At 43.5% G+C, this 17,303-nt stretch overlaps 1 protein-coding gene across 3 annotated transcripts in view; it reads left to right on the top strand.

Moving 5' to 3' along the window:
- C15H10orf143 (chromosome 15 C10orf143 homolog) overlaps positions 1-17,054 on the top strand; it is a 31,338-nt gene extending 14,284 nt beyond the window's left edge. For 2 of the 3 annotated variants that reach the window (XM_077105335.1, XM_077105336.1), the window contains exons 2-4: positions 4,313-4,477; positions 4,583-4,645; positions 16,443-17,054. In XM_077105335.1, coding sequence (XP_076961450.1) covers positions 4,313-4,477; positions 4,583-4,645; positions 16,443-16,472 — 258 coding nt within the window. In that variant the 3' untranslated portion in view covers positions 16,473-17,054. The remainder of the gene's footprint in view (positions 1-4,312; positions 4,478-4,582; positions 4,646-16,442) is intronic. The other variant, XM_077105337.1, reaches the window with a different exon arrangement.
- The last annotated feature ends 249 nt before the right edge of the window (positions 17,055-17,303 follow it).

The raw sequence follows: 17,303 nt of genomic DNA, 5'->3' as shown, positions 1-17,303 counted from the left end.
AAATTTACAAATTAACTTATGGAGAACTGTCATTTTGGTAATGCCAAGTCATCCTATCCAAGAATACGATTTTTATTTTTTTTATATTCTTTTTAGTTGTAGATGGACATAATACCTTTATTTTTATGTATTTATTTTTATGTGGTACCGAGGATCGAACCCAGTGCCTCACACATGCTAGGCAAGTTCTCTACCACTGAGCTACATCCCCAGCCCAAGGAATGTCTTTTCATTTGCCCACATAGATATTTTTTTGTGTATTTCAAGAATGCCTTAAGTTCACCTATATACATTTCATGCAATACTTGTTAAATGATTTAATTTTAAAATATTTAGTCCATTGCAATCATTTTAAACTGGATTTTCTCTCATGGCTTTTTTTTTTTTTTTTTTGTATTTGAAAGCTACTGATTTTTAATTAATTTTTCTTTTTGATACTAGGGATAGAACCCAGGGGATTTACCACTGAACTACATCTCCAGTCCTTTTTAGTTTTTGATTACAGAATCTCACCAAGTTGCTGAAGCTGACCTCAAACTTGATATCCTCTTCCCTCAGCCTCCCAAGTCACTGGGATTACAGGCACGCATCTCCATGCTTGGCAAAAGCTATTGATTTTAGTATACTAGTTTTATATTGGCGAGTTCTCGTGTGGTCTGCGTTAGTTTTATCATTGATTTCCTGGGATATCCAGATGTCTATTCTGATGTCATTTGTGAACAGCAATAGTTTTAGTACTTATTCCTTCTGCCTCTGATTTCTCTCCTCTCATATCAGGTCGGACTCTAGTACAGTGTGAAAAGACATGGGGACAGGGACCGCTTTCCCTTCCCCTCAGCCTTAGTAGGAATACTGATTTAGGATCAAGGTATGTGGTTTTTATCATGGTTAAGAGAAAAGCCCTGGAGCCAGGTGTGATGGTGCCCACCTGTAATCCCAGTGGTTCAGGAGGCTGAGGCAGGAGGATCGCAAGTTCAAAGCCAGCCTCAGCAACTTAGCGCCCTCATTAGAAGCTTAGCAAGACCCTATCTCAAAATCAAAAAAAAAAAGAAGAAGAAAAGAAAAGAAACATCTTAAGGGCTGGGGATATGTCTTCCTTGCCTCAGTCCCAGCCAGGGGTAGGGTATTTCCCTTCCTTCTCAGAGCCCTGGAGGCATTTGTACAGAGAGCTGCCCTGGCCCTGATTCCTCTGTGGTTGCTTACCAATTTTTGTTTCTTCCATGGAAGTGAACCTGGGAGTGATCTGCTTCAGCTTCTGACTCTAATGGGGTCCCTTTGGATCATTTGGATCTCCTCCAGAAGTCATACGCTTCATCTGCATTTTCAAGTGTATTTGCATAGAGGTCTACAAAGTTCTCTCTTATGCTTTTAAACCTCTTCTGTTTCTTTGGATATTTTTTGGCATTTCTTGTTTTAAGTATTTGTGCTCTCCCCCTTCTTCTCGATCAGATTAGCTAGTGGTTGGTTTGTCTATTTTATTTACTTCCCACACCAGGATTTAGATTTTATTCATTGGATATATTGTTTTTTTATTCTCTACCTCGTTAATTTAACTTCTCTCTTCATTATTTCCTTCCTTGTGTTTGCCTTTGGTCTACTTTCTTGTTCTTCTTTTATTTTTTGTGATTTGGGAATGCTTAACTCATTTTTTTCATTTTTCCTGATAAAAATTTTAGTGCAGTGACTTTTTTCTCTGATTATTGCTTTAAATGTATCTTATAGATTCTGCCATATAGTGTTTTCTTGTAACATTCTTTAATTCTGTACTTTTTAGTTTACATTTCCTCTTTCACATAACTTAATTGTAGGACTTTAAATCTTCCTGATGTTTTGTTGAAATCAGTCCATTCACTGTGACCAGAGGTGCTGTGTGAGTGCTGCCCTCAGAAGGCTCTGCTGTCCCTACTGTCACCAGAGGTGCTGTGTGAGTGCTTGCCCTCAGAAGGCTGTGCTGTCCCTCTGCTGCTGAGGGCTGCTGTGATGCTGCCTTACCCTGAGGAGAATGTGTGCCCTCATCAGGATGTGGCATTCCACCTAGATCCTCAGGATCAGCCTTGGTGGAGTGTGACCTTGGAACATTGTGTCTCCCACTTATTTGTTGTTGGTGATGGTGGTTTGGGTTAGTTTGTTTTCTTGTCTCTCTGTGGCACCAGGGATGGGACCCAGGGCCGCCTGCATGCCAGGCAGGTGCTCTGCCTGTGTGCCACTCCCCGAGTCCTGACTGCTCTTTGCACACTGATGGTCTGGTGAGGATGGCCTATTGTGCTGAGCCTCCTTGGGTGTGTTTCTGTCTGCTTCATCTCCTGTACTCTTTGCTTCCTAAGGTGGTGGTTGGTTACTCGGTTTGTAGACATCCGTGAGTGTCAGACTGTCACATGAATAGTGGCTTCTGGTATTAAAAAGGGCCCGCTGGAGACCTTGTCCATCTTTTCATCTTCGGCCTGTCAGCACCACTGTATCTGAGTGTGCTCCTTGGGGGCAGCATGTGTTGGGTCCACTCTGTGAGCCCAAGGAAAAGCCCTTTCATGTCACAGGTGAGTCAAGCCTATTTCACACACACACGTACATACACACACATGCACTTCAGTATTGATATGTGTGGATACACACACCTATGTACACACATATTAGACGCACACACACATATTTTTAAAAATTTTTTGATTCAGTACTGGGGATTGAACAAGGGCTTAGGCATGCCAGGCAAGCACTCGCGTACTGACTACATTCCAGCCCCAAGGCTGTTCATATTTATTGATATGACTGGCATGTGTACTTGCAACCCTATATTTTATAATCATATATACTTTGCTACATTTTCTGTTTCTTTCTCTATGAGATGCATATTCTTTACTCTTTCATTGAAAATTAAAAATTTTGGGTGTATTTTCTAGTGATTATTTGTATTTAAGCCTGTCTGGAGTAACCTCTCTATTTTTCATCCTTATGGGTAGACCTTCTGGGGTCAGCTTAGGTCCGTGCTTCTGCCTCTGCCAGCTGACCCCAAGGCCTGAGCAGGGTGTGGGCCGACAGCGCGAGGGAACATGCACACTGGGGTTTGGTGGTGTTTCTCTTGGCGCCAGAGTCCTGTCAGGTTTCAGCACTCCTTGTCATCCAACTTGGCCAAGGGTAGGCCTGGGTGCCGAACTCACTTCCCCCTGTCTTTTTTCATGTCCTTTTTGTAAGGACTGTGGGGAGGTCAGCAAGCTGGGCAGCTGCCCATGTCCTCCCCACCTCCTGGGAGGCAGGGTCTACCTATGCCAAGGATTTAATGTAGGTGGTTCAGAGTTCAGCATTTTTAATTTCAATCCTTAAGTATTTCCTTAAGAGCATATTAGAAAATGGTAAAACTAGCACTTTAAACCCATGATATATGGTTTCTCTGTTGAATAAATCCATTAAATGCAACAAGTAATTATTCATGTTAAGTAATATATTTGTATAAAATAAATAATGCTATAGATATTAAACAACATTGGTGAAAACCAAATTTGGCAAAGACCATGGTTTGCAAGCAATTAGATATCGGGGTGACACCAGCAGACTGCACCTGAGAAGTGTCCAGCATCAGACCCCCAGGGTAACCACCACTGCTCTCTAGGGGGACATTGGCACTGGACCATGAGGGGACTGGTAACTGTTTACAGAGGTCCTCCCCCCTCTGGAATGCTATGTCCATCAAAACTTCGTGACCCTGGAAATACATCAAGTCTGGGACACTGGGGTGGAATACTGTTTTCATTAGCATTGGAAGATTACTTTTGTAATTACTTTCTTCAGTTTATGTGGAAGCAAAAACCAAAGACTGTCTTTCCCCGAGGTTACCCATTATGGACTGTGTGTGCAGATTTTGAAATCAATAAAATTAATTTGCTCTTCAGTGCCAGTAAGACAGAGAGTTATTCACATGTGAATTATTCATATTGTGTTAAGAAGTACGTAACTTGATACTAAACAAAATGTGTTGAAGCATATAACTAGTTTCTTGAACAAAATTTATAGGTTTTGCACATTTTCAATAAACCAGTAACAATAGTTTATTACAAGAGTTTTGGCCAAAATTGTTTAAAATGACTATGTTAAATCTATGAGGCTAAGTAACCATCAGACAATGCTAGAAATAATAAGGTTAAATGTAATTGATAGTTGTTATTCCTGAGCAGATAAAGTTTAAAGTCATCTCCTCAAATGTCCTATAAAGTTTTCCGGCTCCACAGGGGTCTTTATTTGGAGCTGAAGTTTTCTGAAAGCAAATTCAATTAGTGCTGTGTGCTTTATGAGGCCATCTTGAGTGAAGTTCTGTTTGTTTCAGAAACGGGCATGCCGGAGGTCAGAAGCCAGCGGGCAGGAGCCTGGCTGCCACCAGGAGAGCACATGCACCCTGGCGTCCTGGAGCACAGAGGAACAGGGGTCTCAATCAAGAAGTTGCCCCTCTGCACAGTGGCCAGAAGGTGCCCAGGGCAGACCACGCTCCGTGGTATGTTCCCATGACCAAACCAGTTTTGAACCCATTTAAATATTTTAATAAAAATTGTAAATAATCATTGTTCTGATCCATTTGTGCCTGTGATTTGTTAAATAGATTTCTCAAAATGGTGGAAGAAGCTCAGCCCAGCCTTGCCCAAGATGTATCGCGGGGGAATCTGTAAGTTCACTAACCTCCTGTGACATAAGAGATAGACTTCTTAAATATTAGATCCATAAAACAAAGTAAAACCTGCAGCCGCAGGTCTGAGGAATGAGGGAGGTAAATAAAGGTAATGGTGGATTTGAGCTTTTCTTAGCATTCTATTGGGGAACAAACTAATTTGTTTCTAGCTTCAGCTCAGAGGTAGAAATTACAAATTCACTTAAAATTCTTTCTAAATAGCAGTTTATAGGAAGGGAAGAGCTACTCTAATTGGCTGAAATAAAGAGTTCTATAATGACATCTTCAAGAACATGCCTGACCATACTATTTACTGCCCAAATTAGGAATCAACATTATTCTTTTTCTTTTCTTTTTAAGTTTTCCTTGCGTGTTTCTATAAACTTTACATAAATCATATATTTCAGAAGGAAACACAGTGTTCACACCATAAATTTAAAGTAAAGGGAGGTCAAAAATTGCCAGATTCAATTCTCAGTCTCCTCTATGGGGCAGAATATCATAAAGTATATATTAGCATAATAATACCTTTGTTATTAATTTTGAACTTACGCTAAGAACAAGTTAATATGTTTTTGATAACCTCTATAATTCTTGGGTTTTTTTTATTTTAAGTCTGAAATCTTAATATTGTAATAAAATAGAATCGTATTTAAATTCCACACAGAAATCAGGAATTTGTGTGTGTGTGTGTGTGTTTCTGAGATTGCCCCCTACAGATCTTCAGAGAAGTGCATTACTCTGTTTTTTTTTTTTTTTTTTAATTAATTTTTATTGTAGGTTGTTCAAAACATTACATAGTTCTTGATATATCATATTTCACACTTTGATTCAAGTGGGATATGAGCTCCCATTTTTACCCCAGCATTACTCTGTTTTTGGTGTGTGAGAGAATAAGACTGTGAGTTATGGAGATTTAGTTGACATGTTGCAGGCTGTTTTACAGAGGCAGACACATTGATGCTATTTAAATGAAGACCTAACACCATGACAGCTGTCATTCATGTGAACCTCTGATTATGCTAAGTCATTAGACAAATACCAAAACAAAGTTTGATGTAGAACTCCTTCCTTCAAGGTGTACTTTTGTTTCTTTTTGTGCTTTTTGGGAAAATTTTCATGTTATGTTGCATAATTCTGAATTGTGGTGAAATTGAACATCTAGCAATTTGAATTTAGCATTTAGGTTGATTCATATAGCTGCCAAGTATACCCTGGAATACAAATAAATACAAAGCAGGACCCCATTATAGCTCAATTACCTGTGTGCTAGTGACTGACTGGTACCCTTCCTTGTTGCCCCATTTCCATGGACTGTATCTTTCAAATCCCCCCATCTGTTAGAGACGAACACTTGGAATGCAGTGTGGATTCCTAATGCTCTCAGAGGTTGTATTCTGGCATGAATGGCTCAAAGAAAAAAATTTAGCTCAGGCAAGTGATTGGATCATTTTGGCTAATATCCTGTTGAACAACAGTACCTGTTTGATTAGGGTTTTTCCTTCCTTTGTAATTCCCCGAGCTTGCCTCTCTGTTAGTTTCATAGGAAATGAGTCTATGAGCAGAAAAACTACATTGATATGTAAATATCATTTTTGGTTAATGCTGAATATTCTTTTCATCTAAATTTCAGAAACTGACTTTAAAAAATCAGTTTCCTTTTATTTGTAGTTATTCTCAATAAAATTTCACCCAGGCTCAGGCGTTTTAATATTTACACCCACTATTTCTAAAAGTCTTATGTAAATAAAGATTGAAATGTGGGTTTGAAAAGTCACACCTCTTGATATTTGAACAGACTATAGCTGCGTATATCTTCTTTTTCTAATAATACGGCTAGTTTCTCTCCTAAGCTTTTAAAATAATAAGACACTATTTTTATATTCTAAAACATCAAAGGTTCAGTGTTAAATAAAAAGCAAATAGTATTTTTAGAAATGCAAGATCCCAGGGAGCAGTACTTAACAATAAGTCACCAATGGGCAGCAATTCCAAATTTCAGAAGACTTCATCAACCTCAGGTTCCCAGCATAGTCACTTGCCCACTTGCTGTGGGCTTGTCCCCTTCCTGGCCTTAGTTCCCGAGGTGGCTCAGAGCAGCTACTGTGGATCAAAGAGCAGCCAAGGTTTCGCCAGCGGTAGTCGGAGGAATTCCTATCAGGACAGTGGCCTGTGAGTCTCAGCTTATCTGGGGAGGCTTCCCTGACCGTGCCTTGGCACCCTGACTCTCTGGTGTCTTCCTGACCTTACTGGGACATCAGTGATCTGATCGGTTTGCTCAGATTCTCCATATCACTGTCTTGCCTTGGTGCCTGAGCTCCTGTGGCCCTTCTGTTCTTTATTTCTTGTCATTGAGTTATTTCTCACATGAAAGGACTTTTTCTGGAGACCTTACAAACTCATTTTCTAACTTTGCATTTCCCTCTCTTCTGTTTCCAGTCTAGCTCACTGTCACACTGTTTTATTTCAGTTTTGCTGTCTTGCACTAATTGCTATCAAGGTTCAACTCAGGGTAAGCAATATTTAGGAGCATCTCCTCTCAGCCCGGCAGCACCCTGCTCATGTTCTGATGACCAGAGTGATGGCGGGTGCCCTGCCCGGTGCCTGGCTGCCTGCTCTCACAGGCTGCGCTGCCTTGGCTGCACATGCAGAGGGTGTAAGTGAGGCCTGACCTTCCTTCACAAATGGCCCCAGAGCAGGTGGTTGCCAGGCACCAGGCCTCCTCTCTGGGATCAGCCTGGCTCTGGAAATCAGGCAGTTCTCTGCAAATTCAGACCAATTAAACAAAACCCAACCAAACTGCCAAAGCCTTCCAGAATAATCAGACGAGCCAAGAGGAGGAGAGGGAGGGGCCTTCGAGGAAGAAGGCCAGGAGAAAGAGATGGGACAGTGGAGAGGGGGGTGATGCTCGCTCAGCACCGTGTTTCCAGGGGGCCTCTGGTCTCTGGTGCTCCACAGTGCCTCAGGGCTGGCCTCCTTTGGGGTGCACCCTCAGACTTTATTAGTCAGCTGCTATTTTTTCTCAGCTGTGTTCTCCATTTTATTGTCCTTCCCCCTCCTCCCTGCCCAATTCTGTATTGTGGGGACCATCTAGCCTCTGAATTCTGGGTTGATTCAGACCTGTGAGGCCCTGGCAGGACACTGGTGCCTGGGGAAGGACAGGGAAGCCGGGCAGTTCTCCCTCTCCCTCTCCCTAGTCCCCTCAGCCCTCCCTCCAGGACCCTGACTCCTGTAGGGAGTACTGCAGTGGTCCCCTCTTACTGGTGCCTGGTCACAGGGCCCTGTGGTCCCACTGCCTCCTCCCTTCTCCTCCCCACCACCAGGACGTGGGACCCTCCTCTTGTGGCGAAGCATGGGTTGGCTCGCCTCCCCATGTGGCTTCTCATCAGCTCCAGTACTTGTGGGATCTAGTTCTGGGCTAAGTTCCTTCTGTTGGAAATATCTAAGTGGGCTCCTCTTTTCAGACTGAACCGTACTGGCCTGGGCTAGTCACTAATGAACTGGCAGATTCTCCTGGGGTAAAGAAGAGCTGTGGGCCTGTGGGCCTTGTTATCCCTCCTCGGGGCTCAGGTCCTTGGTGCAGCAGCTCAGCATTGGGCAGGTGCACGTAGAGCCTAGCCCAGTTACGTGCCGTGTAGACAAGGCTATAGCAGGCCACCCTGTGCTCTGCCTGGGTTCCTTCACTGTCTTGTATCTGGGTTAGGGTATAATACTGGCGTGAATTGCCATATAAAAGCCAGCACGCGAAGCCTGATGCTTCCAGGCATCCTGGACCTCCCTGCCTCTGCCCAGCCTATTCATTAATGTTAGCGAGCTTTTTCCTTTTTCCTTCTCATTTAAGTGCAAATACTAAGGGCTCTGTACTTTTAACTTTCAGTATCTGACACTGAAATCCACTGCTGACAACTGTGTGTGTGTGTGTGTGTGCGTGTGTGTGTGTGTACCTGCTTGTGGGGGGGGGTGAGGCATGCACATGCGTGTGTGTGTGGTGTGTGTTTGTGGAGTGCCTGTGTGCAGAAAGGAGGGCACTATAGAAGGACTACTAGAGGGAAAGGAAGGGAGGTGTTGGGACAAATCCATTGTTGGTTCAGTTTTCTGCTGTAGGGTCAGCAGGAGGTGCCAAAGGATGATCATTCTAATTCTGAATGGCCACTTTCTTTCTTTGTACCTCCAAGTGTGTGACCTTCAGATATTTGGGTTTATTTCATTTACATATCTGTAAATTACTGGTGATGGCTTCCTACATCTATATCATCTACAATCACCACTGCTGAGAGCCATAGCTGAGTCGGAATGACACATGGCATTTTTGCCAGAACAGAGTGGTTGAGAGGGTGATGCCAGCAAGCCATTGAGGTGATAATAGATATGTTAAGCTGTGTATTCAATTGCATATTAGACCCCTGCTGTCCGCCTCAGCCTGCTACTTTGGAGTTCTCGAGGGGATTCCCGGAGAGTTCCCATTGGTTGGGGAAGTGCCAGAGAAGGGATTTTCCGGAGGAAGGATTTCCGGTTGGTATGTGGTGTGGCCCGGGGGAAGGCCGCATGCCTGGCGTTCTGGGAGTGCAGAGAATAAAGGAGTTCCTGTTTTGAACCTACAAGGCTGTGTGGCAGCTCGGTTATTTTGTGCCCAGCCAGACTGCGGCACACCACCCTCAAACAGGAACTCTCCAGCCTCTGGATACTGCCCTTCCTCACACAGAAACGCTGCCTGTGCCTCCTGCAGCAGGCTGAGCATCAGGTCTAGGATCAGGCCAGGGATGAGCTGTAGCATTCTGACATAGATGAGGAGGATCAATGCACAGTGGTTTGCTCTTCGGGTCTATTTCAGCGATAACTCATTCTTGGCAGTCCTTTATTCGTATGTCCCTAGAACAGAAAGCAGTCATGGAGGGATCAGCAGGACTTTCACTTGATCATTGCGCAAGAACCAAATTGTGCCATGTGCCACGAGTTCATCAGTCTAACCTGCCAGTTAGATAAGAAGGATGTGGTCCTTGGGGCTAAGTGGTAGCCTGGCAAGCCCATGGTCCACAGGACAGCCAGGGCTGGGCTCTCTTGGCTGCTGGTTGCACAAGCCAGCATGCCAGCGTCACTTGCCCGTACTGGCAGTCCTGCAGCCCACCTCATATCACTGAGAGTAGTAGCAGCCACATCATGAATTTTAGCAGACTTCCTTCCCAGGCAAATGAGAGGCCTTTGGTGAAGACCCAGGCTGATTTGTTTAAACTAAGAGAGAAAGCTGGCCACGGAGGAGTTCAGCTGTGTCACTCTGCAAAAATGAGGCCAAGCTATGCGAGTTTGAAGAGACCACTGATAAATCTTTAGATCTTGCTTCTGACAGGATCTGGCATTAGATATTTTCTCTGGACTTTGGGTATCCTAAAACTACTTAAAAATTAGCTGTATTATTATAGCACTCCTCATGTTCAAAACACTAGAAAAACCAGGGATTATAGGAACATACCTCAAATGTCATAAAAGCTATCTATGCTAAGCCCCAGACCAACATCATTCTAAATGGAGAAAAATTGAAAGCATTCCCTCTAAAAATTGGAACAAAAGATGCCTTCTTTTACCACTTCTATTTAACATAGTTCTTGAAACACTAGCCAGAGCAATTAGACAGAGGAAAGAAATTAAAGGGATATGGATAGGTAAAGAAGAATTCAATTAATACTATTTACTGATGATGTGATTCTATACCTAGAAGACTCAAAAATTTCATAAGAAAAATTCTAGAACTATTAAGTAAATTCAGCAAAGTAGCAGGATATAAAATCAACACCCATAAATCAAAGGCATTTCTGTATATCAATGACAAATCCTCCGAGAGGGAAGTGAGGAAAACTACCCTATTTACAATAGCCACAAATAAAATAAAATACTTGGGAATCAACTTGATGAAAGATCTCTACAACGAAAACTACAGAACACTAAAGAAAGAAATTAAAGAAGACCTTAGAAAATGGAAAGATCTACCTTGTTCTTGGATAGGCAGAATTAATATTTTCAAAATGACCATACTACCAAAAGAAACTATACAGATTCAATGCAATTCCAATCAAAATCCTAATGACATTCCTCGTAGAAATAGAAAAAGCAGTCATGAAATTCACCTAGAAAAATAAGACACCCAGAATACCTAAAGCAATCCTTAGCAAGAAGAGTGAAGCAGGAGGCATCACTATACCAGACCTTAAACTACACTATGGAGCCATAATAACAAAAACAGCATGGTATTGGCACCAAAATAGATGCATAGACCAATGGTACAGGACAGAGGACACAGAGACTAACCCACATAATTACAGTTATCTTATATTAGACAAAGATGCTAAAAACGTGCACTGGATAAAAGATAGCCTCTTTAACAAGTGGTGCTGGGAAAACTGGAAATCCATATGCAACAAGATTAAATTAAACCCCTATCTCTCACCATGCACAAAACTCAACTCAAAGTGGATCAAGGACCTAGGAGTTAAACCAGAGATACTGTATCTATTAGAAGAAAAAGTAGGCCCTAACCTCCATCATGTGGGATTAGGCCCCAACTTCCTTAATAAGATTCCTATAGTGCAAGAATTAATATCAAGAATCAATAAATGGGATGGATTTAAGCTAAAAAGCTTCTTAGCAAAAGAAACGATCCATGAATTAAATATAGAGCCTACAATTTGGCAACAAATTTTTACCAAACGCACATCAGATTGAGCACTAATCTCTAGGATATATAAAGAACTCAAAATCTTACAACCAAAAAAAAAAAAAAAACCCAAATAACCCAATCAACAAATGGGTCAAGGAACTGAGCAGATACTTCTCAGAAGAAGATATACAATCAATAAACAAATATAAAAGAAAATTCAACATCTCTAGCAATTAGAGAAATGCAAATAAAAATACTCAAAGATTTCATCTCACTCCAGTCAGAATGGCAGCTACAACACAACAACTTAGCAAACCATAAGTAGAAGAGTTTATCCTGGTAAAGGTTGAGGAACAAGGTACTTATTGCAATATTGCCATTGTTGGGAGAGAAAAAGAGAAGATGCTTGTTGTCATTACTTCTGCTCTATATACCAAGGTTCCTAGCTAACACAATAAGACAAGAAAAAAGAAATAAGGGGAAAAATCTAAATTGTTATTTCCAGATGATATAATTATCTACATAAAATATCCAAGAAAATGTACAGATGAATTACTAGAACTAATATATTCAGCAGGGTTGTTGAATAGAAGATGCACATGCAAAAACGTATTCTCTGGTGATAATCAAGTAGAAAAATCTCGTTCATATTATTTCTTCAAGTGGACATGAGTTACTACCTAATGTCCTTTTATGGACTCCCTTAAGTATTTCTACAATTTTACTAGTAGTATGTTTTCTGGTTTTGTTTGCCTAAGAATGTCTTAATTCTGTTTCATTTTTAAAGGATAGTTTTTTTGGGTATAGAATTCTTGGCTGACAGGTTTTCAGTGCTTCAGAACTATGTCATCTTATTGCCTCTGGCTTCCATGATTTCTGGTGAGAAATTGGCTGTTAATGTTATTGAGGATCACTTGTACGTGATATGTTATTTCTCTCTTTCTGCTTTCAAGATTCTTTGATTTTTGATAATTTTATTATGATGTGCTAATTATGAATGCCTTTTGGTTTATTCTAGTTACAATTCATTTTTTTAAAACACACATCAGTTTTTATCTTATTTATTTTTATTTTATTGTTTAATATTTATTTTTAAGTGTAGATGGACACAATGTCTATTTTCATGTGGTGCTGAGGATTGAACCCAGGTCCCGCCTGTGCTAGGCAAGCGCTCTACTGCTGAGCCATAATCTCAGCCCAAGTCAGTTACAATTCATTGACATGGATATATAAATAAACATTTCAACGAAGTTGGTAAATTTGGAGCCATTATTCAAATATCATTTTGCACTGTCCCCTCTCTTCCCTCCGAGACCCCTGTCTGTGTACGTGTTGGCACACTTTATGGCACTCCACCGCTCTGAGGCTCTCTTCTTTTTTTTTGTTTTTTAATTTTTTTAGTTTTTAAATAAAGTTTATTTATTTTTAATAAAGCTTATTTTTAAATAAAATAAGGTAGACCCAATACCTTTATTGTATTTATTTTTATGTGGTGCTGAGGAGTGACCCAGAGGGCCTCACACGTGCCAGGCAAGCACTCTACCACTGAGCCACAACCCCAGGCCCCTCTTTTTTCTTCATGTTTCTCCAGCTAGATAATTTTATTTGACTTCAAGTTTACTGGCTCTGTCTTCTGCCTGCTTAAGTTCTCTTTGGTAAGTTTTTTATCCCGGTTATTATATATCTCAACTCTAGAATTTCTGGTGTGTCCGTGTGTGTGTGTGTGTGTGTGTGTGTGTGTGTGTGAGAGAGAGAGAGAGAGAGAGAGAGAGAGAGAGAGAGAGAGAGAGAGAGACTCTGTCTCTTTATTGATACTTCTCTATTTTGTGAGACATTGTTGTTCTGCTTTCCTTTAATTCTTAATTGTGCTTTCCTTTAGTTCTTTGAACATACTTAAAGTAGCCGATTTAAAATCTGTCCTGTATGTTCAGCGACTGAGATTTCTATTTTGTTTTCCTCTCCAGATCCATTTTCCATTGTTCTCTGCCTTCTACTCAGAGCCAGGCTGTTTGGTCCATATCAGTGGGATATCTGGGCTCTCTGACTTGTCTGTGATTTCAGCCACTGGGGACTCTAGGGGAAGGCAGCAGAAGATTGGAGAGGGAGGGCAGGGTACTTGATGTGTGCCTTGGCCAATGTCACTGTTTCTTTCAAGGGGCCAGCAATCCATAACACATTCTCCTTCCAGATCTGGTGACTGCTTGCTCCTCCTCTCCCTTGATCTAGGCCTACATGGTCTCTTGTGGCTTCTTCTACAGCTTTGTGGCTAATCCCTTTGCGGTGATTCTTCTCTCACATACATCTACTTCCTTAGGCAGAAGGGTGCATGCATGCTGTCTTAGAGCAGCGACTCCCTCCAAGAAGGAAGGGAGGAAGATGGGACAGGTGCATAATGCGTGCTGACGTAGCATGGACAGACATAGGTATGATAAAGATACTTCATTATACAAAGGCTCATGCCAGCAAAATAAGAATGGTCATCTTAGAAGTCCAAGATTTCTTTGTAGCCTTTGAAGTCGTCCAAGCCTTTGAGGAAAGACCTGTTTTGTGGCAGTAAAGACAAATCTGCTATTAAAGAAAGAAATGATTCCTCAGGCAATGGCAGGAATCATGGACAGTTTTAACTCACAAATAAATGCTGCTGTTTTATCACATTGATAGTTACTTGGGGATAGGTGGAAACCCCAAAACCCCAAACCCTCTGCATATTAGTGAAAAATGGCCTTAGCAAACAGGCAAAATGGTATGTGGCAAAGCCTCTCTTCCCAGTGTGCACAGGTCACAGTGTAACTGGACTTACCTTGGATGGGGTCTCGGGATGGGTATCTCATGGCACAGTGCCATCTGGCGTAAGGCGAGCTCCTCTTGGCCCTGCTTGCTCTGCAGGCCCCTGGGGTGGGGAGCCCACGAAGGCAAGTCTCTAGAACACAAAGTGGGAACTTTTGAAAGGGGTGTTAATTGTGGTGAGCACCCCGTGAGATTGCCACAGAGCAGGAAGGGGACCTTGAGGCTGCACAGTTTGCCCTGAGGAAGCAGAGAGGGTGGGCTGTGCAGGGAACATGGCTGGTAGCAGCCGGACCTGAGCCTTCATTCCCACATCAGAAGCAGATGAAAGCTCCTTCCCAAAGCGCCTTCTCTCCCGCTCGGTAATGGAACACTGGAATCGCATTTTACCAAAAGCCATGATTCCTGCTGCTGCTGTCAGATCCCTGTGGAAGGCCAGCCAGCCAGGGCAAGGTGCTGTGCTCCGGAGTGAATGTCCACTCAAGGCAGAGCGAGCCTGCACTTCTCTGGACCCTGTGCTCAAACAGGCATCATCAGATGCGCCTCTGGTGACTGGTGTGTGTCTCCTGGGAGCCCCAGCACCCCAGGACTGCAGACCACATGGGGGCACCCACATCCATCAGGGACATCAGGCTGCTTGGAGGTGTCCCTGTGGGCCCCATGCTGGAGAGACAACAGCACACTGCATGTGTGAAGCAGAGGGAAGAGGCCACAGAGACAGGGGAGATTAGATGAACGATTTCTAAAGGTTTTGTAGGTATCAGGCCTCACGTGGATGCGGCTGTCTTGGTCCCCAAGTCTCATCCATTCTGCCTCCAGCATGTCTTCCAAATGTCCTCCTCCTTGGACAGGAAGAGGCAGGGGCGGGGGCCAGAGTGACAGATCTCAATGAATACCTTTTAAAATGTTTTTTTGAGCCCTGGTAGTGATGGGGATGAAATTAAGTGAAAAGCATCGTCCCTCGTCCCCGGCCCTGACCCCGCTCTTCTGTAGGAGAGCACTGGGCTCCTGCCACTCCCCTCTTGTGCACCTGCGTGTGACTTCCCAGCCTCCTCTCCCCATCCTCACAGCCCTGAGGGCCTTGTGGCTGAGGAGCCTCTGGTGGAGAAGTCCAGGAAGTGTGTGTTCTCTGCCCACTCGGGGGACGATGCCACAGGTCTGCGAATGACTCGAGAACTGCAAGGAAGAAGCTTGTCTTCGAAGGTCCTTGGTGAAGTGAGAGTGGCGTGGGAGTTGGCCTGGCGTTGGTGCAGCACCCATGCTTCTCGGGATGCGTGCACCATGGCCTCAGCACATCATGACGGGTCCTGTCCCCGTCATGTGCTAGCACTGCTGGCCCTTGTCACTGTGGGGGCTTCTCCAGTTCTGGAATGTTCTGACCTCATGCTGTTCTTGCTGCCTGGGAGGCCCTCTGGCCGTGTAAGATCCTCGTGCTCTGTCAAGGCCCATCCGAGACACCTCTCCTGTGTGAAGCCCTCCTCACCCCAGTCGGGTGGACTCCTGAGCTTCCTTCCCTGGCTCTTTGTTCTGGTTGCCCAAATGAGCCCTCAGTGTGCAGTGGTATGCTGCCACCTGTGAGTCTCCCAGGCAAGGCCTAAGTCTCCTGTCAGGCCCCTGGGGCTCAGGGCAACACCTGCCTTCTGGGAAATGGGTGCCATTGTGGACTGGCCTGATTTGCCTCTCACCACCTGACCTGTCCCAGCCTTCCTGGGCCTCAGCCAGCCCAGGGAGCTCATTACCATTCTGGGGCAGTCCTTGCAGGCGGGATGCCCAGCCTGCCTCTGCCTGTGGGCCAGGAGCCACACTGCTGTGTGCTGACGTATCAGCCAAGTGCAACAGGGATCGCTGGCTGCTGGCGAGTCCTCTCCCTGTGCAGCCGGTCAGCCTCTGGCCAGCTCGTCCCAGCCATCTGGTTTCCCTTCCTGTGGGAGAAGGTGCAGAGGTGGGAGGCCTGCTGCAGAGGGAGAGAGCAGGGCCTGACAGGGTGGCTGTGCACTCGGGCCCCTTCCAGATGTCCCTGGTAAGGAGCATGCTCTGCTTCTCTGGTCTTGAATCCTGATCCAGCATTTAAGGCAACATCATTTTTTAAAATTTATTTTATGATTAGATAAATGATTTTTCATTTTCACTCTGTAGGAGAACTGGGGTGTGATATTTATTGAGAACAGGCATTATTGGAAGTGCTCTAAATATCTTAATTGCGAGGTATATCTATTAATACATCTATAAATATACAGTCACCACAGAAGTTAAGGCATTGTTTACCAGGGTTAGTGCATTGTGTCAGTGAACATAGAGCCAAAGTGTGTGGATCTGGCCAAGGTCACTTAATTTGCACAATGTGCTCTTTTATCTTTGCAGGGGCATTTTAACCACACTGAGAACCGTTAGAAGATGCAAACTGGAAAAGGGAAGATTCCAATTTTGGCTCTGAATCCTCTGTGTGACAGCAAATGTAAATCCCTTGCAGATGGGTTTGGGCGCCCACCTGTTCAAACAGCAGCCTGGCGCTCTCTGCTGGGGGATTGTTTGCCCTCTCGTTCAGGTAATCCCTGCGTCCTCTGCACAAGAGCCTACAGAGCCTGCGTTACTTCTAGAGAGCCCCTAAGTCGTTATGACTCACTATAGCTGCCTTTCAAACGTGTCTTGCTGGAGAGGGAAATCAGTTGCATTATTTAAAAGTTAAAAAAGTTCTGTGTCCACCCCCCTGTGAGGTTTGGGAGCCCTGTGGCTCAGGGAATCATATCCAGATGTTGCCTTGCTTTTATACTTTGGGATTGTTTTGTAGATGTATCCAGGGCTACTCACATACTCTTTTTAATTAAAAGACTTATTTTTTATATTTAAAATGCTCTATAATCTTGAAGTGGATTTTATTAAATACTAGTATCCAATCTGTTCTATGTAATTCTACAATTGAAGTTAACAGGGACAGGACCCACTCCATATTAAAATGGAAATTGCTTATTTTCTCTTGGGTTTTCGATGTATCATCGAACTGTGGAGACTAGTGTTATTTTCTCCGGGTTTAAAAGCTTCCCAAGATGGCCTGTTCGCATGATAGACAAGTTCCTAAAGAAATCACTGGATTAGAGAATCGATCTCAAGTTCTTATAAACCTTCTAAAGCGGGAGGAGAGCCCGAGTCCCTGGTACACTCCATGTTTCTATCACTTTATTCCACAGGCCATGCTCCCTGCCAGGGACGTCCTCAGCACTGACA

The sequence above is a fragment of the Callospermophilus lateralis genome, chromosome 15 (genome assembly GCF_048772815.1).
Source record: "Callospermophilus lateralis isolate mCalLat2 chromosome 15, mCalLat2.hap1, whole genome shotgun sequence".
NCBI classification, from domain to species: domain Eukaryota; kingdom Metazoa; phylum Chordata; class Mammalia; order Rodentia; family Sciuridae; genus Callospermophilus; species Callospermophilus lateralis.
The sequence above is the reverse complement of the archived record's forward strand: the minus strand, read 5'-3'. Positions and strand labels throughout refer to the sequence as shown.